Here is a 22,149-nt window from a genome sequence, read left to right as displayed (position 1 = left end):
CCCCTCCCATCTACCAGTGAGAGCAGCATAGCGCCCCCTGTCGTCAAGGATTATGTCGTCTACTACCAGGGGGAGGGAACTCCCGACTAGGATATCCACCCCCCTAGAACCAGTAGTAAATCCGGAGTGTGTGACAAGACGATATGCTCGCCGATTCATACCATGGCATGTGTTTCCGATCAAATGAGTCTCTTGCAATAACACTACATCAGGGGAGAGGCGTCTCAGTAGCTGCAACACTACCCCACGTTTTATCCTATCCCCCAACCCGTTAACATTCCAACACAATAACATCAACCCCCTACCCCCCCATCCCAGAAGTAAATGCAGAATCCACACCACAGCAAACACAACACCCAGGTCCAGAGGTAAAACAATGCGTTGCCTTGAAACAAAATGAAACACACCCAAATCCTCCCCCCCACCCTCCAACAAATACCCGAAACACTCCCCCCCCCACCCTGCACCCCTGCGTTCGACTCAAAAGCCACCCCAACTTGCAGTGTGCCTGTCGCCCTAACATTAAACTAGTCTACAAAAAGAAACCCGGAGGAGGAAAGAGTCCCACTCCCCCGCCACCTCGGGGCATTCCACCATAAGTGACACATGTGTAAAAGTCATCGAACCACAGCTGTCAGTTATACACAACGTCCGGAAACCATAAACCACGTCTCATTCCTGCTCCAACGGGCCACCTTCAGCTCCTCCAGAATGTTCCGAGCGATCACGCTGCGTAGGCAAGGTATCAAGCCAGTCACTCACTCCCTCAGGGCGGTCAAAGAAAAACGTCCGATCCTCATATTCAACACGCAGCCGAGTCGGGAAAAGCATTGCGTATTTCATACCCATGTCTCTCAGTCGTCGTTTCACCCCTTGAAACCCCATACTTTGTTTCTGAACGAACTGGGTGAAGTCTGGGTAGAAAGAAGCTTACCATAGTGTTTTCAAACTTCGTATGGCCGCCCACCCGTGATGCCTGCAGGATAGTGTCTCTATCTCAGAAGTTAAAAATTCTGGCGATAATAGGCCGCGGAGGGGCGCCCAGCTTCGGCTTCCCACCCGGCACTCTGTGTGCACGTTCCACCGCAAAGAAGTTGCTCAGGCCTTTGGGGGCAAGATGATTTACGATGAGGTCCTCCACAAGGAGATCTGTGGCTGGTTCTTCCGACTTTTCAGGGACCCCAATAATACGTACATTATTGCGCCTAGCCCGACTTTCAAAATCCTCCAGCCGGCGAGCAAAGAGATCATTGGAGGATCGTAGGTTGCGAACCTCCGTCGGTAAATCAGACACATCAGTCGTAAGGCTGGAAGTCTTCAAATGTAAGGATTTGAGCTTTTCGTTAGTCTTTGATAAGTCCGCCCTAATCAAATTAACATCGATTGCCACAGTGTCAAGCTTTAGGGCCAGAGCCTCATATTGTTGGCCAATGGAGGTCTTCATACTAGCAATGGCGCCCATGACATCATGCAGGGTCAAATCATCCGCCGCGGCTGCGCCGTCACCTTCCTTTTCCTGAGACCTACTCGCACCAGTTAGGATGGGTATAGCGGTCCATGATATTCGATTGAATAGTTTCCCCCGGTGAATGGTCTTTGTCTTTCGTTTCTCGCTATCGGGTTTGCCCACCATATTGGGTGTTGCGCCCCGGAGGGGCCTTTGAGACCTGGTAAAAATGACTTATCACAATTCGCCCACAGGGGTCTCCAAAAGCGAGTTCCAGCAGGATATCCCACGACCAGGAACACTCAGCAGCTGGCACAAGCTGAAGTTGCGGGGACAGGCTGCATCCCGGGCTGCCAGAGCGGTCTTGAGATCGGAGAAGGCCGAGGAACTAAAAATGAAACTGAAAGTTAACTCCAAGGCTGTGAGCAGGACGCCGTAGGCCGTTGTTGTTCAACTACTGCCTGGGCACCACAGTGACTCGAGCCCCGGGTAGTTCCGTGGAGCAGGCCACAAAAGTTCAAAGTATCGTAGTTGCGGTTCCCGGAGTCTAAATCGATTTCTGAAAGCAGCTATTATATCAGCTGGGTTGCGTCTTCAATAACCCGTTGTCGTGATCAGGATAAAATTCAGGATAGATGCGGGAGGTGGCGAGGGTCTCGGGAGCCCTGTGCTCACGCGGCCATCTCGGTTGCGCGTGAAGCTCCTCTCTAATGTATGCTTTTATGATATAATGGGGAGTCCTTGCAGCATTATTCAGCTCTGGTGTATATAAGGCTGCAGTTGATATATATATATATATATATAGAGAGAGAGCGAGCGATACATATATGTGGGGCACAAATATGAATGTGTTTCCGGGGTCCTGCGCATGGGCGGGAATACCCTAGTGCTTATGACTATTGATGAGGATCCCCTGGAAGAGAAGAACAAGTTACTTACCTTCGGTAACGCTTTTTCTGGTAGATACAGTATCTGCCTGTGGATTCCTCACCTTGTGAATATCACCCTTGCGTCAGCAATATCCCCCTTGCGTCTGCAACATCCGGAAATTCTTTGGTAGCCTCGCGCCGCCGACGTCATACAGACACGGCATCGCACGCGACTCCGCTGACGTCACCGACACTACAATAGGCCCAAGCCGGCGTGATGACATCAGTTCCGCCCTTTTTTCTGTGCCTTCGAGGCACATGGACGGACCAATGACAGTAGACATATACACAGTATACGCAGTACAAAAATCAAGGTAACACACACAGTGTGAAGCAAATGCAATAAAACATTTGAATAAAACAACTCCTTGACAATAAAATAAATACATTATAGCAAGTCTGGTACAGAAGAGTGGACAACGGGGAGGCGGGTGGGTCAGTGAGGAATCCACAGGCAGATACTGTATCTACCAGAAAAAGCGTTACCGAAGGCAAGTAACTTTTTCTTCTGATAGATACATCTGCCAGTGGATTCCTCACCTTGTGAATAGAGTCCCACAGCAGTCCCCACTCCCGGAAGAGGGTGTCCACTCTCCTAAACCAGAAAATCCTGGAGGACAGAGCGCGCAAAGTGGCCGTCCCTCCTCACCTCAGTGTCCAAGCAATAATGCTTTGCAAAAGTGTGGAGGGAGGCCCAAGTAGCCGCTCTACAATTGTCCTCAACAGGCACACCTCTAGAAAGAGCAGATGTTGCAGACTTAGCTCTAGTAGAGTGGGCTCTAATACCCTCTGGAGGATCCTTACCAGCCAAAGAGTAGCAGATCTTTATAAAGAGGATGATCCATCTTGAAAGAGTTCTTTTATGTACTGCTCTTCCTTTCTTGCAGCCAGCAAACCCAACGAAGAGCTGGTCATCCATTCGATAGTCTTTAGTTCTATCAATATAAAAACTCACCGCCCTCTTGGGGTCCAGACGGTGTAGCCTCTCCTCCTCCTTGGAAGGGTGAGGGGGAGGATAAAAGGTAGGAAGGGTAATAGATTGACCTAAATGGAAGGGAGACACCACCTTAGGGAGAAAAGCAGCCCTGGTCCTAAGAACCATTCGATCAGCATGAATGGTCAAGAACGGGGGCTTGGAACTAAGCGCTTGAAGCTCACTTACCCTCCTTGCCGAGGTGATCGCAACCAGGAAGACTGTCTTAAAAGACAAAAGCCTCATGGGACACTTGTGCAAGGGTTCGAAGGGAGAACCCATCAAGTAGGTTAATACAAGATTTAAATGCCACTGAGGAACAATAAAAGGAGTAGGAGGGAACTTATTTGTGAGTCCCTTCAGAAATCTCAAAACTACAGGAGATTTGAAAAGAGACGGCTGGTCCGGCAAACAGAGAAATGCCGACAATGCCGAAAGATAGCCCTTCACCGTAGCAACAGCAAAACCTTGCTGCGCCAAAGAAAGAGCAAACTGTAGTATATCAGATAAATGGGCTTTCAAAGTGTCAACAGACTTCCCCCCCACACCAAGAGACAAATTTAGCCCATCTGTAAGAATAAATGGACTTAGTGTAGTCACGCCTAGCTGATATGACATCCACCACAGCGTGTGGGAGAGAAAAGGAGTTCAGGTTGCCCCGTTCAATCTCCAGGCATGAAGGTGTAATGTCTGGAGGTGGGGATGTAAAACCTGCCCCTCCATCTGAGAGAGGAGATCTGCCCTGAACGGGAGACGGAGCGGCGGGCGAAAGGAGAGGTGGAGAAAGTCTGTGTACCACACCCTTCTTGGCCAATCCGGGGCGATCAAAATAACTTGGGCCCGGTCTTGGCGAATCTTCCTCAGAACCCGAGGAATCAAGGGTATGGGAGGAAACGCATAAAGGAGTTGTGAGCCCCAACTCAACTGAAACGTGTCCCCCAAGGCTCCCTGCATCGGAAACTGGAGGCAGCAGAATGACGAGCAGTGAGCATTCTCGCGAGTGGTGAACAGGTCCACCCGAGGAGTCCCCCACGTCCGAAAGACGTGACGAACCACCTCCAGGTGAAGCCTCCACTCGTGGTCGGCCGAGAACTGCCGACTGAGACGGTCTGCTCGCACGTTCAGAACTCCGGCCAGATGATTTGCCATCAGACAAATCTGGTGGTCCTGAACCCAGGACCAGAGGTGCAGAGCCTCTCTGCAGAGACACTGCGACCCTACTCCCCCCTGCTTGTTGACATACCACATCGCGGTGGTGTTGTCCGTCAGGACTTGCACCGACAGACCGCGAAGGGAAGGGAGGAAGGCCTTGAGAGCCAGACGCATCGCCCGCAATTCCAGAAGCTTGATGTGAAGCAACCTTTCTTCTGGAGATCAAAGACCCTTGATCTCCAGATCCCCTAGATGAGCACCCCACCCTAGAGAGGAAGCATCCGTGATCACTGTGGCAACCGATGGAGGCAGATGAAAGGGCTTTCCTTGAGACAGATTGCCCTCCACGCTCCACCAAGACAGATCCGCTGCAGTTTCTCTGGAGATCCTCACTGACTCCCTGAGATCCCCGTTGTGTTAATACCACTTCCTGCGGAGGCACCACTGGAGTGCCCTCATGTGCCAGCGTGCATGGTTGACCAACAGAATGCATGAAGCCATCAGACCGAGCAGGCGAAGGACCTTCAGGACTGGAACAACTGCTCCATTGTAGAATAAAGGAATCATTTCCTGTATGTCGCGAATCCTTTGAGGTGGAGGGAATGCGCGACATACAGTCGTGTCCAGTACAGCACCTATGAACAGGATGCGCTGGGAGGGGACCAGGTGAGACATGGGTACATTTATCGAAAAACCCAACCGGTACAACAACTGAGTTGTTTCCTGCAGATGCTAGAGCACTTTCTCTAACGATTCCGCTTTGATCAGCCAATTGTCCAAATAGGGGAATACTGGAATCCCCGACCTTCTGAGATGTGCTGCCACCACCTTGGTGAAGACTCGAGGTGCAGTAGTAATTCCAAAAGGAAGGACCGCAAACTGATAGTTTTGCGACCCCACCGTAAAACGGAGATACTTTCTGTGCGACTTCAGGATTGGAATATGGAAATACGCATCCTGCAAGTCGAGCGACACCATCCAGTCTCCTTCCAGCAGCGCTTGAAGAACCTGAGCAAGGGTGAGGATCTTGAATTTCTCTTGTTTCAGATAGAGATTCAAGATCCTGAGATCCAGGATCGGACAAAGCCTGCCATCCTTTTTGGGTATCAGAAAATACCGGGAGTAGCATCCCTAGCCCCTTTCCTGCTCTGGGACCACCTCTATCGCACCCTTTCTCAACAGAGTCCGTACTTCCTCATGTAGAAGTAACAGATGTTCCTCCGTACAAAAACCTTGGCAAGGAGGGTAATTGGGAGGGAATTCTCGAAAGGGAAGGGCATACCCATTTTCTACGAGATTGAGAACCCAAAGATCTGGTGTAACCGATTCCCAATCCCGTAGAAAGTAGGTAAGCCGACCCCCACGGACCCACATGATCCAAAATGGCGGATCTAGGGCTGCTTTTCTGAGGCTGGGGGGTTAGAGGAGGTAGAGGAGGAAAAGGCTTGACGACCTCGAGGCCTAGCTCTTTGCTTTCCCCTATAAGATCTATACAAGGGGTTTTGCTGCTGCTGCTGATGCTGCTGCTGACCTTGCCGATAGTTGCGAAAGGAAGAGCGTCCAAAACCTCTGAACCTCTTGGCTGAAGAACCTCTGATTTGAAGTCCTAAAGATTTAGCAGTTGCGCTACTGTCATTAAATCTTTCCAAGGCCGTATCAGTCTTCTTGCCAAAGAGACCAGATACATCAAACGGCAGATCCAGCAAAGCAGCTTGAACATCTGCCGAAAAGTCTGAAGTTTTCAGCCAAGCCGATCTCCTCGTGGCAACCGCAGTGCCCATGATACGTGCCACCGAGTCTGCAGTGTGCCCATGATACGTGCCACCGAGTCTGCAGTGTCCAGACCACTCTGCATCACTTGGCGAGCCGCAGCCTGTGCGTCTGATAACACCTCCTCAAAATCCCTCCTATTGTCATCAGGAATCTTAGGAGCTAAAGTACGCATAGTATCCATAAGGGCATGCACATACCTCCCCATAAGGCAAGTGGCATTAGTTGACTTCAACGCCATACTCGCAGAGGAGAAGGTCTTTTTAGCCACCTGATCTTGTTTCTTTGCCTCTTTATCACCTGGAACTTGAGGAAAGGCACTCACATTCTTTTTGGAACAGGCTGCTTGTATGACTAGACTCTCAGGTGATGGATGAGGCGTCAGAAAAGCAGGGTCTTCAGGTGCAACCCTGTACCTTCTTGCCTCACTCTTGGATACTGCAGGAGCTGTCAGTGTTTTTTTCCACACCTCCATAATAGGCTCCGTTAAGGCCTCATTAAACGGAAGGAATGGTTCCACCACAGAACTAGGTGAATGTAAAACTTCTGTAAGAAGGTTGGACTTAAACTCCACTGTTGGTAAAGTCAATTGCAGAAGTTCTGCTGCCTTCCTCATCACTACATGATAAGGCTGGATGTCCTTTGAAGGCGCATCAGAATCGGATGGTAACTCCCACTCTGGAGAAAAATCCAGGCTACCAGCATCAGATAGATCCTCAAAACAGTCATCCTCCAGTTCACCTTCCTCCATATCAGGATGTGACTCTATATATCTTTGCTCCTCCAAAAGGCGTTGTGCCTCCCTTCTGGACTTCTCCTTAACACGCTTCGCAGCCGGATCCACAACGGCTCCGATGGAGCCGGAATAGACGTCGGTATCGAATCCGATGGCCCAGTGGGATGCTCTCGAGGTCGAACTGGAGTGGGCGACGACCTCGGCAGAGCCAGGTATTGCCATGGCAGCGTCGGAGCAGGCATGAAGGGCATGAATGGAGCAGGAGGATAGGAGTGAGGGACTCCTAAATTGAAGGCCAGAGGACCCATGGGACCCGAAGGTGCGCCAGAGGGGTACCACGCCCTTGAAAAGACACCATACATAGCGTTTAAAAACGCTGATGGGTCCTGGCCTGGGGCTGGGAAAGATGGCTGAAGGCCTTCAGGCTGGTCTTGTGGAGGGTTCGGATTCGGCTCTTCGACAGGCGCAAAATCCTCATCCACCTGAACCTCTTCCTCTTCTCGGGCCTGGGACGGTGCCGGAGACGGATTAGAATCTCTAGTCGGCGACTGTACCTGCGACTCCGAAGGCGAGGCCTCACCTTCATGATCCGAGACATCCATCGTGACCACTTTGGAACGTACTTTCTTCGGTGACCTCGAGCCAGACTCCTTACCGGAACGACGTCGGGACTCATGTCTCTTCTTCTTATGTCTTCTTCTCGACTTCGAAGCATGGTCTGAAGCGGACTTCGAAGACGACTTCTCTCGAGATCTGGATCTTGACTTCGATCTCGACCTCGCCCTTCGAGAGCGAGATCTCGAAGATTTTCCTTCCTTGCCAGCCTTCAGCTTCGCTACCAGAAGTTTGGTCTCTCTTTCCCGCAGGGCCTTCGGGTTCATCTTCCGACAAGATGAACATCCATCCACATCATGGTCAGAGCTCAAACATCAAATGCAGTCCTCGTGCGGGTCAGTAATGGACAACATTTTCCGGCACTCCCTGCAGGGCTTGAAGCCGGTCTTCTTTGTCGACATCGCGATGAAACAAAGAAGCAGAAAGCGAATAATAAGGTAACAAAGTCACCAGTTGGCTACTGAGATTCCCGAAACCGTTCGCGTCGACGACGCGGAAAAAAGGGAACTGATGTCATTACGCCGGCGTGGGCCTATTGTAGTGTCGGTGACGTCAGCGGAGTCGCGTGCGATGCCGTGTCTCTATGACGTCGTCCACGTCCACGTTGGCGCGAGGCTACAAAAGAATTTCCGGATGTTGCTGACGCAAGGGGGATATTTCTGACGCAAGGGGGATATTCACAAGGTGAGGAATCCACTGGCAGATGTATCTATCAGAACAAAAAATTACTTAGTCAACAAGTGACAGGGTACCGCTCTCTCCAGATCTGCGCTTGCTGGCGTGGAAAAAGAAAGAACTGACGTCAGTGCGCGTGGCCGCATCTATGTAGCTCCAGAGACGTCATCTCAGCGAATAAGACGCCAATGGAGCAGCACGACGAAGCCTATCGACGCACAGGAGTACTGCTGACGAAAGCTTCCCGGATTCAGTCTGACGCCTATGGATATTCTAAGGTAACGAATCTATCACTAACTTGTCTTTCAGATAAATTGGCTACAAGATACACAAATTAGACATTGAGATACGCAGCCCCACCACAAAGAGGACGCTACTAGACTGCTAACACCCTTTAAAAAATACCTGTCAACATACAACACCATGAAAGGGTTGATTTCAATGCTATGTTACTGTGAGAAGTTGGCCTGATGTGCAGTGCTCACTATTCTAGTGATCACTATATATCAGTCCAAACAACCCTTATTGATGATTGGTTGTAAGTCAACCTTATAGACCAGCTATCCTAGTAGCATGGATACGAGCAGTCTAAGGCTAAGACTCCAGAGGGCGTGTTAAGCCAGCTGTTTTACCATCACATTACCCCTTGAACACCCAGTGAAAGGACACCACACAAGTGTTATGAAAATAAACAATGTATTTATTAGAATCACAACAACCCTGTACTCTTTATGAGGACAGGGTGCTAAGCACACAACAAAACTCTTACGAAAATACTTTTAAGTTAGCACGTTACACAAATGCCCGAGGGGCACGAAAAACCATATACGCTAAAAGTGGAATGCGAATTACTAGCAGGTAAGTAACAGTTCTAATAGGCTTTGGGATCGCTAGGACTGGACTAGGGAATCGTTAGATTACTACTAGGAGGCCCAGGGGACTCGGGTGCAGAGTGTGCACTCTCACGCGGGATGCGGGACAAAGTCTATGGAAGCTAGAATTCACAAAGTTAGTGTTCACGGGCGAACCCGACCTGGTAGGGAGAAAATGACAGTGGATCCTGACCCTTGGATAGTGAGGCTATGCTGGGACACCGGAGTGCCGAAGTTACCTAGCCCAGGGGCTGCAGCTGCATAGGTCTGAAAAGACGTCGGGGATCTCGTTGCCGGACCAGGAGCCTGGAAGGAAGAAGTTGCTGGCAGGCGACCAGTGAAGGAAAGTTCGATGGATCCAAGCCTGGATCAAGGAAGAAGAAAACCTGAAAGCAGAGGGGACCAAGTTCTTGAATCACTAGCCAGTGATTAAGTGGGCACCAGGATGGCACCGGGCGAAGTCACCGCAGTCAGGTGAGTGGGCGCTGCTGGGCTCTGCAGTCTCTCGGACCAGGAGGCGTTGTCGGCGACCAGGATGGAGGTGCGAGCTGTCCCACGAAGGATGAAGTCGTTGGCGTCGAAGTTACCCAGGATTGGGCAACAAGCCTTGGCTAATTCAAGCCCACGCGGTGGACTCAAAATGGCGTCTTGAGTGGACCAGGAGGGTCCAGGGTGCTCCTCTTCTGGGAGGGAGCAAGGGCCAGTCTGGAGCAACCAGACCAGCAGCAGAAATGTCGTCGGGCGTCGTCAGGAAGGCCACAAGCCAACGGGCTAGTAGCCAAACAACGCGGTGAGCAGCGGAAAGCAGAAGGGCCCCACGCAGATCGTGGAGATGCTGGGGGGCTGCACTTCGGAGCTGGAGCTGCTCAGAGTCGGGGCTTCTCGGACCCCAAAGCACTCACCAGTAGATTACTCGGCGGGCTTGCTGGAAAGAAGTCGTGCAGTCTTGCAGATGGCCGGTCCCTTGAGGTCTCGTCGCACCCACGGTTCTCAGCTGGGCTGTAGAGGTGGGTAGAGGTCAGAGGTGCCAGGGAAGCCGGTTCTCGTCGAGCTGGGCAGTCGGATTCCGGAGGAAGGACTTACAGCAGACCGCAGTGTTCTTAGATGGTGCCTGCGGATGCAGGGTGACTACTCCTTAGTCACAAGGGAGAAATCTTAGGAAGAAGTCTTGAGTTCCTTTCGCAGAAAGTAGTTTCAGGATTCAAAGATGATCTGATTTGGAAGGGGGCCAGTCTCTACCTTTATCCTGTAAAAAGGGGCTGGCACGCGACTAAGTCCTGCCCTATGGGTGGGACTAGGAGGGGGGTGGTTACACCCACTTCCTTGGCAGGCTTTTCCCCAGCACAGGGTCTGGAGTGACCCTGGAACTGGTTCCAGCCAGCCTATGCACAGTGAGCACCGGGGTGCCACGTGCAGTCACCTTCCTCTAAAGCCCTGCCTACCTACAATACACAAAACCCTGTCTGGGACGGTGCTGGCACCGCCCCTGGCAGGAAACCCTTTGTCCTTATCTCCTGCTCTGGGAGGACTCCCAGCAGCAGGAGGGCAGACTTGTGTCTTGGTGGCAGCATCCATTTTGTGGATGCTAAGGCTCTGTCTGACTTTTAACCGGGTTATAGGTTACAGGCATGTCGTGTCCCTCTAGAAGGGTGGAATGCTAACCCCGTCGCCAGAATTGGCGAGGGGTTAGTATTCCAATTCGTATGACACCTTACTCGACATGTTTTGATAAAGCGATACCAGAGTTGGCACATAACCGCGAGGATTATAATGCACTTAAGAGTATATGGTATGCGATATCATGGAAACGGCTAAGGGATGGATCCCGACAGCCGCAGACAGGCTCAGCTCATGCTAGAGCACCATCTCACACGATTCCAAGCACTCTGCCTTCAGGATTGTTAAGGCCTGCTATAGGAGTGACTGATAGGAGATCTGTGTGTCCTTTTTTTAGGGTTAGATATAGGTATACTATATCTAAAGCAAAGGGTGAGTACACCACCTTGCCCCAGCTGTCGTGCAGCCAGTTGTGTCAGTTTTAGTTAGTCAATCCAGGGGTGGCATAATACATGCTTCAGCCCCTGGGAGACTTCTGGGTGCACCTCAGCCCTGGGTACAGGGACTTGGAGAGGGCCCAGTGCCAATTCAGTACCTGAGTACAATTTGGATAGAGAGAACAGCTAGGCTGTGGGTCTGATTAGCAGGCCCACAGCCAGGGAAAGTCGTAAACCAGTGCAGCAAAAAGCAAAAATCTGGGTGATCATAGGATTGCAGACCCTACTCTCCTACAGTTACACTAAGTAAAATTCAATTCCTGAATAAATAAGGATACCAAACACAATTGGAGTCTGATTTAGGAAAGGAAATACCGGACTAAAAGTGGGGGTAATATACACAAATGTTTCCGAAGTATTCAAGACTGTGAGGCAGAGTAAAAGCGCATGATGTATTGTTACATTTCCTCTTCTAGGCCGAAACAAATTTGCCCAGCAGCCTCAGACTTCTGCTGGAGATGTGAGAAAATAGTGTTTGATTATACATTATAAGGTGAGAGCATGAAGCAATGCATAATTTTGGAAAGGAATGCTCAGCCATATTGACAGGATTCTGCAGGGTCTAATTCTAAGAGACGCAGGTAAAATTCTGTTGCTTATAGTGGAAGCGGAGCGAGGGCACAGGGAGAATTGCCCAGAAACATTAATATAGCACATACTATGTTCAGACAAGAGACTTATTAAGACATACCAGAAAGAGAAAGAATCCACCGGGAACGCACTGAATCTCCTCACACTCTGGCATTGGAGAGAATCACACACAAAATCCAAGGCAAAAGCTCTCAATTTACCGAAATATGGAGCCTGCTCGGTGGAGTGAACAAACTTCAACGTACCTGACTCTTGCCTTATTTTGCTGGCTCCTACAGCCACGGAGGGGTAAGGGGAGAGGCATGCGCTGCTAACAGAACAATAACAGTGGATGGAGGAAGGATGTCTAGGAAAAGGTGAGGGGAATGAGAGGAGGGAGAAAATGAAAAGGTTTTCCCTTTCTTTTTCAGTTATTTTCATTTCCACTGGTGTAAGGTCTCTGTAGTTAGGAGTGTACAGGTTAGGAAGAAGTTGGGATAACATTGAAGTACTGGTGTGACATAGCCCCATCAGCAGATTGTTAATGTATAGTCTGCAGTACAATAGTGGAGAATTCTCATGCATTCATCTCTGTTCAAAGACTAAAAAAAGGCTTTGTGGATAAAAATGATGGAACAGGTAGTATTTCCTGGAGGTAATTGCAGTTCACAATATTATTTTTCAGTGAATCACAAGTGAGGAATAGGTTGGTACAGTCAGTCCTAGTATTTCTGTGCATTCCAGGATACATGCTACTTGGCAATTGATAGTTTTGCTAGTTTTGAACAGGATGTAGAAGGTCATCTTTGAGGTGCTTAAAATGTTGCTCGCATTTCATCATGTCAAGTACCATTCAAAATCAAACAAGTGTCTCCTTAGGCTCATCTGCCTAAAAACTGCTGGAGGAGCCCGTACTAGTATTTCTGCGCATTCTAGGACAAAGTGTTTCTGGGTACTAGCTGGAAATGTTCTTCCCTACCTATCATGATTGTTGAGCTCCTCCAGAAGTCCCAATGCTGATGAGCCTCAATGGGATGCACCTGTATTCTAGGAGTGATAATACACCAGGGAAACTAAAAGCGCATCTTCAGGCACCCTCAGCATGACTACTACAGCCACTTTTAAGATGGCAAACAACCTAGAAACACATGCTCTGGAACACAACCAGAAGTGGCTTTGACAACACTAACAGCAAAAGCACTTACTTATGACTAACTGAAAAACATATACTGAGTATTCCAGAACACCTTGAGAGAATGTATGCCGATCTGTCTGCACTGTGCTACTTCTTCCTGGGCACAAACTAGGTGCCTTTCATTATCCCTGAAATGTTTTTACTGAGAATGTCTGGCAGATTTAATAAAATCTGGAGGCTTGTGAGGATGAAAGGTGGAAGAATAATGAACTTTGTGTATGCAGTTTCTTGGTCACTTTAGAGCAACACTGAATATTACATTGCTGTTGTGATTATGAGTGGTGGCAAACATAAATGTGTGTCAAGTAAAAATGAATACACAAATGAATGAAGGTTATGGAGCAAACAATCATACAATTATGATTTAGAAATGAAACCTTAAAAATTATTAATTTGTTACTAACCAATCTGTGCAGAATGTCCCCTTCGTGCCATATTCTTGGATCTCACTGCTTCCTTGATACGGTCGACCTCTTGTTGGTATCGTTTCCGATCACGAGATGCATTTTCTTTGGCTTCCTTTAGCGCAGATTCTAAGGCTTTAACTCGTTCAGCTGTAGCCCTAAGTCGTTTCTCCAGCTTAGGAAGCTCACACCGAAGATCTGCATTATCACGTACCAACTAAAATGAAAATCAAGCTTAGTTACAAGACTTCCATGTAATTTCATTTTACAGATTAAATCACAGCAAGTGCATGTAAATGTCCTTGATTCAAATTTCACCAATCATTCCACGCAACAAACTGTTTTGTGTGTGCGCAGATAGGAAAGGGCACTGCAAACTTGCTGAAGCACCGGTAACCAATTCATAAATGTTGAGAAAAATCAAGCTCCTTTCCTGTAGTGTGCAGTTCTCCAGTATTTGTATATATTATATATTCACATGCTTGAATCATCCCGGTTGTCGAGGACGGAGTTTCGCAGTATTATGATTATAAGCAGTACAGAAGTTGAGCTAGGCTTTAAAGCTTGGAGAGGCCACATTGTTAGCCTATCCCCTTCATTAAAAAAGATCCAAACTTCAGCCAGAGCACAGGATGACGAACACCTCTGACTTCAAAGTCCACCATACCTCAGATTCCTCACACAGGAGTGTTTTTATATCTTGGCTGAGATAGGCCCATACCAGGGAGGAAGGTGGGTCGCTTGTGATTCTATTAAAGATATCAACACTGGAGAACTAAAGTATACAAGTAAGTAACGAACAAGTTACTTACCTTCGGTAACGATATATCTGTAAGAAACAGTAGTTAGTATTAGATTCCTTACCTTAGAATATCCCCAGGCGTCAGTCTGGATCCGGAAACTTTTGCGTAGCAGTACCCCTGCGCGTCGGTAGGCGTCGTCTGCAGGCGTCCCCTGCGGCTCCGCGTCCGTCGTCGGCGTCGTGCGCCGTGATGACGTCGCTGGAGTATATAGACGCCGCCTCCGCGCGCTGACGTCAGTTCTTTGTACACAGCTTTTCCGCGCCAGAACACGCAGAGCCGTGTGAGAACCAACACTGGTGCCATTTGAAACTAGGGCCCTGAAAGGGATGTCCTTAACCCTAGGTATCAGTTCGCAGAACGGGGAGGATGGGCGGGGCGGTAAGGAATCTAATACTAACTACTGTTTCTTACAGATATATCGTTACCGAAGGTAAGTAACTTGTTCATCTGAAAGAAACAGGTTAGTATTAGATTCCTTACCTTAGAATAGATACCCCAGCAATACCAACCCCGGTGGTGGGTCTGCGAACCAATACAACCTACACCAGAAAGTCCTGGAGGACCGAACGGCCAAAGAAGCCATCCCTCCGGACTTGACTGTCCAGGCAGTAGTGCCTCGCAAAGGTGTGCAGCGAGGCCCACGTAGCCGCCTGGCAAATGTCCTGCAAAGGGACTCCCCGGCCCAGGGCAGTAGTAGCCGCCGTGGCCCGAGTGGAATGGGCTCTCAGCCCAACAGGAGGCTCCTTCCGAGCCAAAGAGTAGCACGCTTTGATGCACAGAACGACCCACCGCGAGATGGTCCGTTTATGTACCGCCCGTCCCTTCTTCGCACCCACGTAACCAACAAACAGTTGGTCATCCACCCGGAACTGGCGTGTGCGATCCATATAAAATGAAAGCGCACGTTTTGGGTCCAGACGATGGAGCCGCTCTTCATCCTTTGAAGGATGCGGAGGCGGGAAGAAGGAGGGGAGGGTGATGGACTGCCCGATGTGAAAAGCAGAGACTACTTTGGGCAGGAAAGAAGGCCTAGTTCGTAGAACCACCTTGTCTGGATGAATGGACAGGAAAGGAGGTTTGACAGAAAGAGCCTGGAGCTCACTCACTCTCCTGGCAGAGGTGATGGCAACCAGGAAGGCCGTCTTTAAAGTCAGGAGACGGAGAGGACAGGAATGAAGTGGCTCAAAGGGAGCGCACATCAAGAAGGTCAGAACCAGGTTCAAGTCCCACTGAGGCATCACGAACGGAACAGGTGGATACATGTGCGTGATGCCCTTCAAGAATCTAGTTACAATAGGGGACTTGAATAAGGAAGGTTGATCAGGCAGCCTTAGAAAGGCCGAAAGGGCAGAAAGGTAGCCCTTGATAGTGCCCAGAGCAGAGCCCTGCTGGGCAAGAGAGAGAAGAAAGAGGAGAACCTCGGAAAGAGGGGCAGAGAGAGGGTCCACAGCCTTTGCTGTGCACCATGCCACAAATCTGTTCCACCGGCAGGCGTATACCGACTTTGTGGAGGGACGCCTGGCTGCCAGAATCACATCACAGACTTCAGGAGGCAAGTCAAATGGCCTCAACTGTCGACGCTCAATCTCCACGCATGGAGGTGGAGACTGGACAGGTTCGGGTGGAGGACCGTCCCCTGCTGCTGCGACAGAAGGTCCTCCCGAAGGGGCAGGCGGATCGAGGGACCGACTGACATGCTGAGTAGCTCGGGATACCAGTACCTTCGAGCCCAGTCCGGAGCCACAAGGATAACTTGGGCCCGGTCGCGCCTGATCTTCTTCAGCACTCTGGGCAGAAGTGGTATAGGCGGAAAGGCGTACAACAGACCGCAGCTCCACTCGCGCCGAAAGGCGTCGCCGTGCGAGTGCCGTCTTGGAAACTCCAACGCGCAGAACTGATGACATTGCGCGTTCTCTTCTGTGGCGAATAGATCTAACCAAGGCTCTCCCCATTGCAGAAAGAGGCCTTTCGCCACGTCAGAGTTCAGACGCCATTCGTGATCCACCGAGCACCGACGGCTGAGTTCGTCCGCCCTGGCGTTCAGAGAACCTGCCAGGTGTTGAACCGTCAGAGTCACGCCCTGACGTTCCAGCCATTGCCAGAGACGCAGAGCCTTCTGGCAAAGGGTCCACGACCCCACTCCGCCCTGCTTGTTGCAGTACCACATGGCGGTGGTGTTGTCCGTGAACACCTGCACTACACTGCCGTTGACAAAGGGGAGGAATGCCTTCAGTGCTAGGCGAATCGTCCGCAGCTCCAACATGTTGATATGGAGCCGGGACTCCGCCGGAGACCAGATGCCTCTGATCTCCGCCTCTCCCAAGTGGCCTCCCCAGCCCTGGAGGGACGCGTCCGTCACAACTACGTGCTCCGGTTGGGGAAGGGAGAGGGATCTGCCTCTGACCCAATCGCGGTCCGTAAGCCACCACTGCAATTGTCTCGCAGTGCCCTCCGAGATCAGGACATGGTCGGATAGGTTGCCTTGATGCTGGGCCCACTGAAACTTCAGGTCCCACTGCAGAGCCCGCATCCGCCACCGGGCGTGATGCACCAGAAGGATGCAGGAAGCCATCAGCCCCAGCAGCCGCAGCGTCAACCTGACCGAAACCCGGGATAACGGCTGAAAGATGGGAATCAAAGCCTGTATATCCCGGACCCGCCGTTCCGGAGGATAAACCCAAAACTGCGCCGAGTCGAGAACCGCTCCGATGAAAAGGAGCTTTTGAGAGGGACACAGGTGTGATTTCGGCACATTGATGGAAAACCCCAGCTCGTGCAGGAGGTCTGCCGTCATCTGAAGGTGGTGGACGACTGTCTGGGGCGAGCCCGCCTTCAACAACCAGTCGTCGAGGTAGGGGAAGACTGAAACGCCTAACCGGCGCAGATGAGCTGCGACCACCGCCATCACTTTCGTGAACACCCGTGGGGCGCTGGTAAGGCCGAATGGGAGCACGATAAACTGAAAGTGCTCGTGGCCTACCGTGAACCGCAGGTAACGCCGGTGGGCCGGCAGGACGGGGATGTGAAAATACGCATCCTGCAAGTCCAACGCCACCATCCAGTCTTGCGGGTCTAGAGCAGCCAAGACCTGAGCCAAAGTCAACATCTTGAACTTCTCCTTCCGGAGGAAGCCGTTGACGTTCCGTAGATCCAAGATAAGACGCAGGCCCCCCTTGTCCTTCTTGGGTACCAGAAAGTAGTGGGAATAGCAACCACACCCTACTTCTGGCCCAGGAACGCGCTCGATGGCCCCCTTGGCCAAGAGGGCCGTAACTTCCTCCTGCAGAAGTGTCAAGTGGTCCCCCGACACACGGTGGTTCTGCGGTGGCATGGCTGGAGGAGTGGTCTCGAAGGGGAGGGAGTAGCCCCTTCGGACGAGCTGCAGCACCCACCTGTCCGATGTGATAGTGCGCCAGCGGGAGTGGTGATGGCGAACCCTGCCACCCACTGGCGTCACATGGGCCCGAAAGCACGGACTAGGAGGATTTGGAGGCTGATGCTGCGGGGGGGGGAGGTGTGGTCTGACCTCGCCGTTGTCCCCGACCGCCTCCACGGCGGAAACCACGGCCGCCACCGCGTTGAGAAGTATTCTGCGGTGCGTGGCTGGCAGCACGTGTGGGACCGCCCCTTCCGTGGCCACGAAAGGAGCGAAACGAACCCGTTTGCTGGCGCTGGGTCGAAAGACCCAAGGACTTGGCCGTGACCCTGGAGTCCTTGAAGCGCTCCAGCGCGTGGTCTGCCTTGTCGCCAAACAGGCGACTGCCATCGAACGGCATGTCCATCAAAGTATTTTGGACATCTGCCGAAAAATTGGCGGATCTCAGCCAGGCGTGGCGACGAATCGCCACCGTCGTGGACATCGCTCTGCATAGCGAGTCGGTCGTATCAAGACCACACCTGATGGAATATCGTGCCGCGTCTCGGCCTTCAATCATAGCCTTGCCGAGCTTTGCCCGCACCTCCTGCGGGCATTCTGGCAGACACTCCGCGACCGTATCCCACAGAGAGTGGGTGTAGCGGCCCAAGAGGCATGCGGTGTTGCAAGACCGCAGTCCCAAACTCAGGGACGAGAAGACCTTCTTCCCATACTGGTCGTACCTCTTAGATTCCCGGTCGGGCGGGGCCGACGGGAATGCGGTCTGGGAAGTCGAGGCCTGGATCACCAGACTCTCAGGGGTGGGATGGGTGGACAGGAACTTGGGGTCGTCCGGACACGGACGGTGGCGTCTGGCCATGTTCCTGTCAACAGGCGAACCTGAAGCGGGCCTGGACCACGTGCCCAAAAGAACGTCTGTCAAGGCTTCGTTGAACGGCAGCAGAGGCTCCTGCGGGCATGCCTGCGGTTTGAAGACCTCGGTGAGGATGTTAGGCCTCACGACCGCGACGGGGAGCTCAAGGTGTAAGGCCTTGGCAGCCCTCATCAACACCACTGAATAAGCAGCCCCAGCCTCCGAGGCCACAGTAGGAGGCGAGACAAAACCAGGGTTAGGAGAGTCGTCCAGACCACTGGCGTCACCCAAATCACCTGTCCAGTCCACGTCGTACTGACACTCGCGTGACAGAGGGTCCTCAGAACCCTCCCAACCCTCTCCGTATTCTACATCCTCCCCATATTCGGAGTCAAAAATGTAGACCGGCTCCTCGGGGTACACAGGCCCCATCGGCGTCGGACTCGGCGTCGGACGACGCGGGCCCGACTCCGCGACCGGAAACGGAGAGGGGATGGGGGTGGCGCCGGAGCCCCGGCGCCGCGCGGAGGCGGCACCATGGGTTGCCCCGATGGAATCGGCGCCGGAGAGGCCGGAGGACCAGCCGGCGTCGACCCTGAAGGGCCCAGCGGCGCCGGGGCCGGAGCACCCGACGGCGTTCGGGCAGGAGCACCCGAACCGCTCAGGCCCCCGGACGGGACCACCGGGCCCGCAGGCGCCGTAGGCCCCGTCGGAGGAGACAGTGCCCTCATGGCCATGAGGAACTCCTCAACCTCCTCGCGCGACGCGCCTTGCCCAGGGACCGTAGGGTATGGAGCAGGCCGTGCCGGCGACCCACGCGGAGCCGCAGGGGTGGGGCCACCCGAACCCCCGGCCGCATCGCGCGAGCGTCGGGGGGAGTCGGGGGTACGATGACGACGCCCCGACTTCTTGTGTTTCTTACCTGAGGAACCAGAGGAATGGTGACGACTTCCGGAGCGCTCGTGGCGGCTCCGCGACCGCTCTCGCGACCGCTCCCTCGACCTCCGGCCGGACCGGGACCGCTCTTGACGCAGGGCCGACACCCGGAGCTCGAGCAGCTTGCGGGACCGCTCCCGTCTAGCCTTACTCGCCAAGGCCCGGCAATCGACACAGGAGTCCACGTCGTGGTCCGGGCCCAGGCACCGGAGGCAGAGTCGGTGATGGTCCGTGACCGACATCGTGCGGTCACACCCGTCACAATTCTTAAACCCGGGCATCCTACCGGCACCTTAGGAGTAGATAGTCAAAAAACTTTGGTCAAAAGACCGGAGTACTGCTCTTCGGATCTGCGCTAACTGGCGCGGAAAAAAGAAGAACTGACGTCAGCGCGCGGAGGCGGCGTCTATATACTCCAGCGACGTCATCACGGCGCACGACGCCGACGACGGACGCGGTGCCGCAGGGGGCGCCTGCAGACGACGCCTACCGACGCGCAGGGGTACTGCTACGCAAAAGTTTCCAGATCCAGACTGACGCCTGGGGATATTCTAAGGTAAGGAATCTAATACTAATCTGTTTCTTTCAGATTTGGTTTTTCCCTATTATTAGATCTTTCATAGATTCACACACTTTAGAATAGCAAGCAGTAAATATGAGCTGCATACATATAAAAGTATTTTACAAAAAAAATGTAGTTATGCATCAACAAACAAATTAGGAGTGGTTGGAGATAATCGGGCGAGAACATTTACCTTTGCTAATTATAATTAACTTGTCCGACAAGAAAATATGGGGAAGGACTGCTTGCCCGAATGCAGTGTCACTGTAAATCATTGAATCAATAGAGCAGTGCTGGGTAAACGTATAGGTGTTCATCTATGTAGCTGCTCTGCAATTCTGTGACAGAGGGACACCAGCAAATAATGCAATAGAGGTTGCCACGGTCTTTATGGAATAAGTTTCTACAGTACTTTGTAGTGGACAACCTGCTTTTAGATGACAGAAGACTATAGTTGCCGATGTCCAATGTGCTAATGTCTGTCTGGAAATAGCATACTTCTTTCTCATGGGACCCTATCAAACTAGAAGCTTATCAGATGTTCTACAATTCTAAGTACTGTCAATGTAGAATTTAAGAAAACAATGTACACCCAGAGCGGTTTCCGCTGCATCTTTAGGATCATTGTAGGTCCTGGGAACCACGGGTTCTTTAAGATGAAATTCCGACCGAAACTTGGGAATAAAGAACAAATGACTTACCTTCGGTTATACATTATCTGGTAGAGACAATATCTAGCTGCAGATTCCGAGGCGTCCGATCTGGAAACCTTTGTGTTAGCAGTACCCCTGCGTGCCGCTGGTTGTCTCAATTCGGCTCTGCATGGTGTCAGCGGCGCCAGATATGTCGGGGTCCCTTATACAGGCGGCAACCCGGTGCGTCGACTTCCATTTCCTTCCATGACTTTCCACACCAGGATCACACCGCCATGAATTAGACTGACCAGTGTGGGTCAAAACTAGGGCTCTGTAAGGGGATAAACCTTAGCTCTAAAAAAGGTGTCCGCAGAGTGGGGAGGCATGGGTGTGTCTGTAAAGAATTGGCAGCTAGATGTAGTCTCAACCATATAAAACATTACTGAAGGTAAGTAACTTGTTCCTCTGATGGAGACTTCTAGCTGCAGATTCCTTACCTTTGAATAGATACCCAAGCCATACCATCCTGGCGGTGGGCTGCGGACAAATTACTAGACTAATAACCTGCAGGACCGAATAGACGAATGCCCATCCCTGCGGACCGAACTGTCCAGGCAGAAGGGTTTAGCAAACATGCACAGGGACGCCCACGTTGCTGCCTGAAAGATGTCCAGGACTGACTCTCCACGAGCCAACGTTGTGGTCACTGCCTTCCCTCTGGTGGAATGGGCTCATAAGTCGTAAGCCTGCTCATAAGCCCTCAGAAGGCTGCATTTTAGCCAGGGCATTGCAGATCTTAATACACAAAATAACCCAGCGCGAAACGGTTAGTTTCTGAACTGCCAACCTTTTTTAGGTCCCACATAGCCCATGAAGAGTTGGTCGTCCACCCGGAACTCTTTTGTGCGATCAAGGTAGAGCGAGAACGCTCTTTTTGGGTCCTGACGATGGAGTTGCTCCTCTTCCTTAGAGGGATGTGGAGAAGCATGAAGGGTGGGCAGTATGATCGACTGACCCAGATGGAATGGGGTCACCACCTTAGGTAGGAAAGAGGCTACGGGGCGAAGAACCACCTTATCCGGAAATATCATAAGATAGGGAGGCTTGGATGACTAAGCCTGCAGCTCCCTCACCCCCCGGACAGATGATACTACCACTAGAAATGCGGTCTTGATGGTAAGCAACTGGAGAGTACATTTATGTAGCGGCTCAAACGGAGCACACATGAGGTAAGTGAGAACCACTGAGGCATAATGGAGGGAATAGGAGGATACATATGTATAAGCCCTTTCAGGAACCTATTTACAGTAGAGGACTTGAATAAAGAGGGTTGGTCAAGCAACTGCAGGAAAGCGGACAGAGCAGAAAGAGAACCGTGAGAGTGCCCAGAGCAGAGCCCTGCTGGGCAAGAGTAAGAATAATGAAAATATAAGAAAGAGGCCCAATTGACCTTTCTGTACAATATTTTAGGAATATACTGTATTGGTGGAGGGCTGCTTAGCCACCAGAATAACTGTACAAACTTTGGGAGGAAGGTCCAAAGCTATCAACTGTCGCCGCTCAATCTCCATGCAAGGAGGCGAAGAGTTGAC

At 51.6% G+C, this 22,149-nt stretch overlaps 1 protein-coding gene across 2 annotated transcripts in view; it reads right to left on the bottom strand.

Moving 5' to 3' along the window:
- Nucleotides 1-22,149, bottom strand: part of KIF5B (kinesin family member 5B) — a 795,256-nt gene that overhangs the window by 115,580 nt on the left and 657,527 nt on the right. For both annotated transcript variants that reach the window (XM_078663342.1, XM_078663343.1), the window contains exon 24: nucleotides 13,393-13,609. In XM_078663342.1, coding sequence (XP_078519468.1) covers nucleotides 13,393-13,609 — 217 coding nt within the window. The remainder of the gene's footprint in view (nucleotides 1-13,392; nucleotides 13,610-22,149) is intronic.

This window comes from Lissotriton helveticus, chromosome 10 (genome assembly GCF_964261635.1).
Source record: "Lissotriton helveticus chromosome 10, aLisHel1.1, whole genome shotgun sequence".
Lineage (NCBI taxonomy): Eukaryota > Metazoa > Chordata > Amphibia > Caudata > Salamandridae > Lissotriton > Lissotriton helveticus.
Note: the sequence above shows the minus strand (reverse complement) of the source record. Positions and strands in the feature narration are given on the sequence as shown.